Raw genomic sequence first — 9,637 nt, forward strand, 5'->3', positions numbered from 1 at the left:
CACTTTCTAGCTATGTGACCCTGAGCAAGTCACTTAATCTCCATTGCCTAGCCCTTACCCTTCTTCTGCTTTGGAATTGGTACAGAAGGGAAAGATTAATTTTTTAAAATTAAGCATTGACAATCAATAAAATGCAGGACCTGGAGTCAGGAAAAACTGAGTTCAAATCCAGCCTCAGACACTTACTAGCTGTGTGATCCCAGGCAAGTCATTTAACCTCTGTTTGTCTCAGTTTCCTCAACTGTAAAAATATATATTAGTTGTTGTTGTTCAGTTGCCCAATTTGTCGTAACTCCATTTGAGATTTTCTTGGCAAAGATACTGGAGTAGCTTACAATTTCCTTCTCCAGCTCATTTTATAGATGAGGAAACTGAGGCAAACAAAGGTTAAATGATTTGCTCAGGATCATGCTGCTAGTAAGTGTCTGAAGCGGAATTTGAATTCAGGTCTTCCTGATTCTGAGCCCAGTATTCTATCCACTCTGCCATTTAGCTGTCCTCATATAACAGTTATGTTTAATGGTGGTTGTGGGAATCAAATGAGATTTTTAAAGTGCTTAGCACATAGTAGGCACTATATAAATGCTAACTATTATTATTATTTGTAAGTATATACAGAATAGATACAAGCTAACTTGGGGGAAGGATATTTGTAGCTGGAAAGACCAGCGAAATCTTCTATTTTTATTTTAATTTTTTTCTCTTGGCAAATTTTATTTAATTAATTAAGAATATTTTTTCCATGGTTATAAAATTCATGCTCTTTCCCTCTCCTCCTCCCTCCCCCCTCCTATAGCTGATGTACAATTCCACTGGGTTTACATGTGTCATTGATCAAGACCTCTTTTGAGCTGAATTTTGAAAGAAGCCAGGACTTCCTCCAGGGCAGGAGTAAAGAGGGAGAGCATCCCAGGTCTGGGGAGCAATTGGTGCAAAGACGAAGATGGGATGATGGAGTGTGGTGTGTAAAAGAAGAAGAGAGGTAGCTAGGTGGACATTTCTTAGCTGTGTGACCCTGAGCAAGTCACTTAACCCCCATTTACTAGCCTTACTGCTTGTGTGCTTTGGAACCAATACCTAATATTAATTCTAAGATGGAAGGTAAGGAAGGATTAAAAAAAAAAGAATAGCAAGAAGGCCAGTCTGGCTGTAGTCCAGAGTGTGGAAAGAGGATTGACACTAGAACAAAGTGGGCAAGAGAGCTCAGAGCCACATTAGGAAAGTCTTTAAAAGTCAACCAGAAGAGTTTGCATTTGATCCTACAGGAAATGGGGAGCCATTAGAGTCATTTGAGAAGGAGAATAACATGGTCAGACCTGGACTTTCAGAAAATAATTTTGACAGCTGCGTGGAAGATGGATTAGAGGGAGGCTCTGGAGGCATGGAAATTAATTACAAGGTTATTGCAATGGTCCATGTGTGACGTAATGAGAGCCTGAAATAGGGTGGTGGCTGTGTGCATAGGAGGAAGGGCTTAGATCTGAGACATGCTGTAGGGATAGAAATGAAAAGATTTGGCAACGGATTGGAGATGTGGAGTGAGGGAGGAGGAGGAAATCATAAGGACTTGAGATTTTGAACTTTGGTGACTGCAAGGATGGGGGTGCCTGGGAAAGAAATGGGGAAATTTGGAAGAAGGGTGCATTTGAGGCAAAGAGAGTGAGTTTTGCTTTGGATATCTTCAGTTTAAGATGGCTATGGAATAAGAATCAGTGAATTGAGAACCAGATCTAAAGACTGGAGGTCCTGGGTTCAAATATGGCCTTGGACACTTCCTAGTTTTGTGACCCTAAACAAGTCATGGTATTGATTCTAAGGCAGAAGGTGAGGATTAAAAAAAAAAAAGGTGGCTATGGGACATCCAGCTCAAAATGTCCAAAAGGCAGTTGGCAAGAGGAGATAGGACTCAGGGAAAAAAGATACGGCTGGATATATCTCTTGGCCATCCACACAAAGATGATCCTTGAACCCACGGGAACTGATAAGAAAGGGGCCAGGATAAAGCCTTGGGGGGAGACCCAAAGCAGGCATGGCATGGATAATGAACCCCAGCAAAGGGGATTGGGAAGGAGTAGTTGGAGACATAGGAGGAGAGCCCCGAAGAGTATAACAAAAACTTAGAGAGAAGAGAGTATCCACAAAGAACAGGTGGTTGATCAAACAACCAATTAATAAGCATCTATTAATGCTTATTTGTCAGGAACTGGAGGTTACAGGGAGCCACCAGATTTACTGAGTCAATGAGGTTGAACTTAAACTTTGGAGAGAAGGAGACAGAGACAAGAGATGTTGTGAACTTAAAAATGGCAAGACTTAACCACAGATTGCATATGACTGGAAGGATGGTGATACCTTTGATGGTAGGAGGGGAGGATTTGGGGAGAAAGATAATTCATTCTGTTTTAGACATTGTTAATTTGAGATGTCTACAGGACATACGATTTGAGATGTCCAAGAGACAGTGATGAGAGACTGAATGCATTGAGTGAGGTCAGGGCTAGATTTTTAGATCTGATGAAATAAGCAGAACTGGGAGAACGTACACAGTAACTGCAATATTGGACAATGATTATCTGTGAAAACTTGGCTACTCTCAGCAGTGCAATGATCTGAGACAATCCTGAGAGATTTACGATGCAAGTAAGATACATCCACCTCCAGAGAAGGAACTGTTGGAGTCGTCTTTCACATCAGTGAATTTATGATTTTATCTTGGGGTTTTGGTTATCTATGGCTTTGCTTTTGCAACAATGACCAATATGGAAGTGTGCTTTGTATGACAATAGAATTTTTTTAATTTTAAGATATTTAGACCTAAGAATCATTTGTTTAGTTATCAATTATTCAGTCATTTATGAACCTACATAACTGATCCATCATCAAGTTCTTATCTCTTCCTTTTTTGTTATTTTTGACCTTTTTTTTAAAATTACACATAGAAACAATTTTTGACAACTGTTTTCTGACATTTTACATTTCAGATACTCTCTCTCAAGGATATTGGATTAATTTTTCATGAGCTATTCTCAGGGAAGCCATACTAACTCTTTATGATCACTGCTTCCTTTTCTAGATGTTCATAAACCATCCTTTAAAAAATATATTATGGAGTTGGAAGGGATGTGGGAAAATTGGAACACTCATGCACTGCTTGTGGAACTGTGAACAGATACCGCCATTCTGAAGAGCAATATGGAACCACTTTCAAAGGGCCATAGAACTATATATTCCCTTTGACCCAGTAATACCACTACTGGGTCTATATCCCAAAGAGATCAGAAATAAGGGAAAAGGACCTACTCCTACAAAAATATTTTTAGCAGTTCTTTTGTAGTGGCAAAGAATTGGAAACTATGGGGCTATCCATCATTTGGGGAATGTAGGAACAAGCTGTGGTATATGGTTGTAATGGAAAACTCTTGCACCATAAGAAATGATGAAGAGGATGAGTTTGGAAAACCTGGAAAGACTTATATGAACTGATGCAAAATGAAGTGAGCAAAACCAGAAGGGTAATGTATACAGCAACAAAAATATTATACAATGATCAACTGTGGAGGACTAAATTATTAATAGCAAAACAGGGTTCCAAGATAACTCCCAAGGGATTCATGATTTTAAAAAATGCTATCCACAGCTAAAGAAGGAACTATTGGAATCTGATCATTTACCACCTTGGGGAGGGACAGAGGGAGGTAGAGAATCAGAATTATTTAATGTCCGAAAACAATTGTCAAAAATTGTTTCTATGTGTAATTTTTTAATTCATTTTTTTAAATCACTAAATAATACACAGTTGAATTTTGCCAGCAATCAAAGTAACTGGTCTCATTCTCTTATATGACCTTCAACTTGCAAAGCTCTTTCTAATCTATGAAGAAATGGTTGGCACAGTAGGAATTATTATCCCTTTTGTAGTGTCATTCTGTTGTGTGAAAATGAAGCAAACAAGACTATAAAACATCAGGAATGAGGCTTGGTTGCAAACATGGGTCTAAGAAGGAAGTATTAGTTCAAGATTAACTGAAGTCCAGAGGAAAGTGGTGTCACTGATGTTGACCTTGGGTCAGGTATCCCCAGACAATGCAACAAACAGTGGCACTCCTCCATCTACCTTTACTGAACTGAGAAAAACTGCTGGGTGAGAGAATGCTTAGATGGTACAGTGGATAGAGTGCTGGTCCTAGAGTCACTTAGATCCATCTTCAAATCTGACCTTAGACACTTACTAGCAAGTCACTTAACCCTATTTGCCTCAGTTTCCTCATCAGTAAAATGAGCTAAGGAATGAAATGGCAGGTCACTTCAATATCTTTGCCAAGAAAACCTCAAAAGGAATCACAAAAAGTCAGAAATGGTTAACAACAAAATGAGAATGCTTGGGCTTAGAATTTCTAAGACCTAAAGCTGCCCTCAATTTGGTCCTTCCGAGACTCATTGGTCAATGGTCCTTTGTCCTCTTCTCCTAAGGGAGAGAGGTTGTTACCTGAGAGAGAGCTCAAGGCTATCCCTCCTAAGCTTAGCTCTGTTTTTTCTACCAGAGAGACCATGTAATTTGAGTTGACCCCACCTTAGGCAAGGGTCAAAGAAAGAATCCAAAGAAGAAACAGGGCCCTTCAGCCCTGGTAGTCTACAGGCTGTGCAACTCTGTCATTAGCTTTGATTGAAAGACCCACGAGCAGGGAGCAGCATGGTGGAGTGAGAGCCAGGCCTAAAGTCAAGAGGTCCTGGGTTCAAATCTGGCTTCAGACATTTCTTGACTGTGTGACCCTGAGCAAGTCACTTAACTCCCATTGCCTAGCTTTTACCACTCTTCTGCCCTAGAACCAATACCCAGTAGTAATTCCAAAATGGAAGGTAAGAATTTAAAAAAAAAGAAAGAAAGGCCTATAAGCAAAGGGGCACACAGACAAGGCAATGTTGGTACTAACACATTAAATTTAATGTATATTAAAAGGGATAAGTTGTAAGAGTTTTGCAATTTCACGTACAATCCTCATTTCTGTCCTGATTTTTCTGATTCATAATAAAATTTTTTTTAAAAAACCATCAATTTCGTTTGTTGAATTAAAACACTCCTTGACAACCAGCGATGCTATTTTCTTCTAATAGCACAACAGTATCCCATTTCTTGATTCCCCTAATCAAAACATCCTTCTACACCATTCCATTTTCTTTCTTTCTAATCAAAATATTGTGATACTTTCTGATTTGTCCAGTGGAAATACTCCCTCCCCCCCACTATCCCACCTTCTTATTATTCTTATTAAAAAATGCCCCACAGACTATCCCACTTCTTTTTCTCATGTCTCCTACATTGACCCCTGGGCCAGGTACCTTCTAAGTCCAAGCTGACCATGCCAGCATCATCCTCGAGCTCATTGGTGACCTCACATTCGTAACGGCCATAGTCCTGCAGTGTGACATTTCGGATAATCAAGGAGGCATCTCCAGGGCCATCTTCCTGCAGGGATGTCCGACCCCTGTAGCTGCCAAAGGCCCGCCTCTCCTTGCCCATGGCCACAAAGACATCACGGAAAGCCAATGGGTCAGTCACTTTGGTCCACTTGAGGCGGATTTCATCCTCGTCATGGGCTGAGATGTCATAGTGATAGCGGCAGGGCAGGACGATGGTTCCCCCTCGGTGTGTCACCACCTTTCCTGGTGCTGTCTGGACCACCACAGCCCCTGACTCATCCTCTGGAGAGCAGGGAGTGTCAGAGGAAAGAAGCAAACACCTGGCAGAATTCTAAACCCTGTCTACCTACCCCAGTGCCAACCTCCTCTGGTCATTGTGGAAAAATAAGGGAGGTCAAGGGTCAACTACAAAGGGTCAAGATCCAAATGGAGGCAAGAGATTGGGTTGGAAGGAATGCTGATTGGAATAAAAGAATTTGAGGACTAACTCTAGCTTGTCCCCCCTCTGTGTGCCCTTAGCCTTCCCTCCCCATGTAATGTCTTTCCGTAGTCAGAGAGGGCTCAGTGAAGGGATGGGGACCCATGGATTAGGAGAGGAGGCGAGGGATGAAATGAGAGTTCCCTGAACAAGATGGGGGCTGAGTGGGGGGAATGAGACCCTCAACGAAGGGGTAAAGAGAAATTAGATAAGAGAGGCTCATTGAAGGGAATGAAAGCTGTCAGTGAGAGAGACAGAAGTTCACAGAAATACTGATGGCTCAGTGAAAAGAATGGAGGGCCCACTGAGGGCAGGTGGATTCTCATTGAGTGGGCAGGGAGATAAGCCAAAAGGGGGGAAATCTCAAGAAGGGCAAGGTCTGTTGGGTAAAGGCTTAATGAGGGGAAATGAACTTAAAGAAACCTCAGATGAGGATTCAGTGAGGAATATAAGGGTTCAGTGAGGGGAATGGGGCTCAAAGAGAGGGATGGGAACTTAATGAGGAATAATAGGGTTCAGTGAGGGGGATGGGACTCAATAAGGGGAATGGAGCTCAGGGAGAGGGATGGGGGCTTAATGAGGAATATAAGGGTTCAGTGAGGGGGATAGGACTCAGGGAGAGAGATGGGAGCTTACTGAGGAATATAGGGATTCAGTGAAGGGGATAGGGCTCAGGGAGAGGGATGAGTACTTAATGAGGAATATTAGGGTTCAGTGAGGGGGACGCGATCTAATGAGGAGAACTGGGACTAAATGAAGGGGGATGGGAGCATAATAAGGAATGTAAGGGTTCAGTAAGGGGAATGGGGCTCAGGGAGAGGAATGGGGGCTTAATGAGGAATATAAGGGTTCAGTGAGGGGGATGGGACCTAATGGGGACAATTGGGGCTAAATGAGAGGAATGGGAGCTCACTGAGGGAAATGTTCAACTCAACAAGGGCAAAGAGGTTTCAGTGAGGGAGATGAAGACTTCATGAGAGGAGTAGAACTCAATAAAAGGAAATGAACTCAGGGAAGGGGGATGAAACTTCACTATGAGGATGAAAGTTTAATAAGGAATGAGAGTTCAGTGAGGGAATCGGTGCTCAGTAAGGGGATAAGAGGTCACAGGGAGTGAATGAGAGCTCAGTGAAATGGATAAACCACATTAATCTGTGAAGGAAGGGAGGGTTCCATGAGGGATCTGTGAAGGCCAGGATTATTTCTATTTCTCACCTTATTCATGCCATGGGGAACTTCTAGGGGAGTACTACACAGCCCCCCCAACTCACCTAGCACATGGACAATCTTCTTCCGGCCCCTGTCACTGCCCCCCAGGGCAGAAGTTGCAAATACCAGGAGAATCCAGATGGTGATGCCCACTGGCTGGCAGAAGGGCCCCTAAGGGAATGGAGGTGCCTAATGTAACTAGCAGATAGGGACGGCTCCCTCGGGGGACAAGGAACCAGGGAATGGGGAGAGATTTATGCAGCCATCTACTGCATCTCTACCCACAGGGCCCAGCTTAGTCAAGAGTCCTCCATTCCCATAGGTTTCCTCTCAGATCATTTCCAGTACAGATTCCTAGAGAGAGTAGACTTTGACTTGAGTTTTGAAGGATATAATTGGGAAATGGGGGAGACAAGGAGAGGGAGGAAGAAGAGCACATTCTAAGGGAAGGAGCAACCTAAGGATAAGTGGAGGTAGGGAGGCACAAGATGGGTTCAAGATACAGTAAGGAAGCCAGCTGGCTAAAGGATGGGCTATGTGTAGAAACATCATGAGAGGTAAGGCAGTGCAGTGTAATGGGAAAAGCCTAGACCTAAAAGTTTGGAGATCTGTGTTATCATCCCAATTCTGCCACCAGTTAGCTTGTGATCTTGAGCAAATCACTACCCCTTCTCTGGACCTCAATTTCCTCATCTATAAAATGTATAGAGGAGAACAAAGAGAACTAGATGACTTCCAGACTTCCACCCAAAATGTACAATTTTATGGCTGGAACAGTAGACTGGGAATAAATTCCAAAGGGCCTTGAAGGCCAGGCTAAATAATTTACATATAAATTTGAGTCTTGACAGTGTCTGTAAATGGAGATTTGTCATCCTGCCCTCAATGGTATTACATTTCTATGTTCCTAGTTTTCTTTCTTCCCTCCTCTAACCATCCAAGAAGGTTCCAGAATGGAACCTGAGCTAATAGTGTCCACTTAGGGATTGGTGGTCGTGATAACCTGGGACTTGGTATCTCAAGATCCATTTCTCATAGGGAGCACAGAAAAACCATCACCAGGAATGGACTTGGGAGTCAGAGAACATGACTTTGAAACCCCTCTCCTCTCCTTTCTGCCACTTAATAGCTGGATGTGAGGCTCAATTGAGATAAAAAATATGGAAATGGCAGCATAAAACACAATAATCATAGAATGTCAGAGATGAGGGGGCCAGGCAGAGATGGGGGATGGAGGAACCTCATAACACCCTATATCCAAACTTGGAAGGGACTGAAAGCATAAACTATCAGATCTGGGAAGATCTGAAATGTCAGAGGTTCTTAGAACACAGAGAGTCAGAGCTGGAAGGGCCCTTAGAGCACTGTCAAATCTCTGTCTGTCTCTCTGTCCTGTCTCTGTCGTTGTCTCTCTCCCCCCCCCCACTTCCCCCCTGCCTCATTGGCTCAGATTGCCCATTTAGAAAAATGCAGGTCCTTCAAAGAGAACTATTCCCCCTTCTCCAATACTGTTTGGTGGTGGTGGTGAGGTGGAATAGGACCCTCCTTGACTCTCCGTGTATGAAGGGAAGAGAGTACAGAGGCCTTTAGGAATGAATTAGTTCCAGCTCCAGACTCTAGGGTCTTTGGCTCCCCACCCCATCCTCCTGGAGCCTTGAGCTGCTTGGGTATAGTTGGGGGAGAGGGCAGACAGAGACACAGGACAGGTTCTTGCAAACTAAGCAAAGTACACCAGGAAGCCAGCCTAGGGCAGGCCAGGGCTATGGATTAGGCCAGCTGGCAACCCAGTTCCATATCTCTCCCAGGGACCCTCTGACTTGCTTCCAGCTCCAAACCCCTGTCCCCCAGCCCTGGGAGCCTCGGGGGCAGGCAGCAGGGCCACAGAAGCAGGCAGCCAGGGGCAGGAGCAGCAGTGGGGGCAGAGGCAGGCAGTGGAGCCACAGGGGCAGGTGGCAAGCCTGCCAGGCCAAGCTAAAAACTAAACTCAAGCTGCAGTGGTGCAGAGTCTCTGCAGGGAAAGGGAGAGAGAGCCAGCAAGGAACATGCCGCATTTCCAATTTCAAGGTTATTCTGTCGGGGGCTGGGAGACTGCACCAAGGCAGGTAGGACAGCAATTCAGAGAGACAGAGTCAGAGAGAGAAAAGCATGAGAAGAGACAGAGAGATAAAGACCAGGAAAGTCAAAGAAATAGAGACAGGGAAACAGAAAGAGGGAAAGCTAGAAATAGTGACAGTGTCATATGAAGAGACAGAAGCCGGGAAAGACGCAGAAAGAGATCAGAAGAGAGAGACAGAGAGAAACAAAGGAAAATGGAAAGACAGAGAAAATAGAGGAGAGCATGAGAGAGAGGAGTCTGAGAGAGAAAGAGACAGAGAGGGAAGACAGAAAAAAAAAGAGACAGAGAAGATAGAACCTGAGAGAAAGGAGAGAGGGAGAGAGAGAGACGGGGGAGAGAAGGGGAAGAGACAGAGAGAGAGAGAGAGAGAGAGAGAGAGAGAGAGAGAGAGAGAGAGAGAGAGAGACAGACAGACA

The 9,637-nt window shown here is 43.8% G+C and overlaps 1 protein-coding gene across 1 annotated transcript in view; it reads right to left on the minus strand.

Annotated features, from left to right (window-relative positions):
* HAPLN4 (hyaluronan and proteoglycan link protein 4) overlaps positions 1-9,637 on the minus strand; it is a 46,181-nt gene that overhangs the window by 10,061 nt on the left and 26,483 nt on the right. Inside the window, exons 10-12 of the mRNA XM_044685311.1 lie at positions 8,941-9,113; positions 7,168-7,276; positions 5,338-5,700 (exon numbers count right to left, since the gene is read on the minus strand). Of these exons, the coding sequence (XP_044541246.1) occupies positions 5,338-5,700; positions 7,168-7,276; positions 8,941-9,113 (645 nt within the window). The remainder of the gene's footprint in view (positions 1-5,337; positions 5,701-7,167; positions 7,277-8,940; positions 9,114-9,637) is intronic.

The sequence above is a fragment of the Gracilinanus agilis genome, chromosome 1 (assembly GCF_016433145.1).
Source record: "Gracilinanus agilis isolate LMUSP501 chromosome 1, AgileGrace, whole genome shotgun sequence".
NCBI classification, from domain to species: Eukaryota; Metazoa; Chordata; class Mammalia; order Didelphimorphia; family Didelphidae; genus Gracilinanus; species Gracilinanus agilis.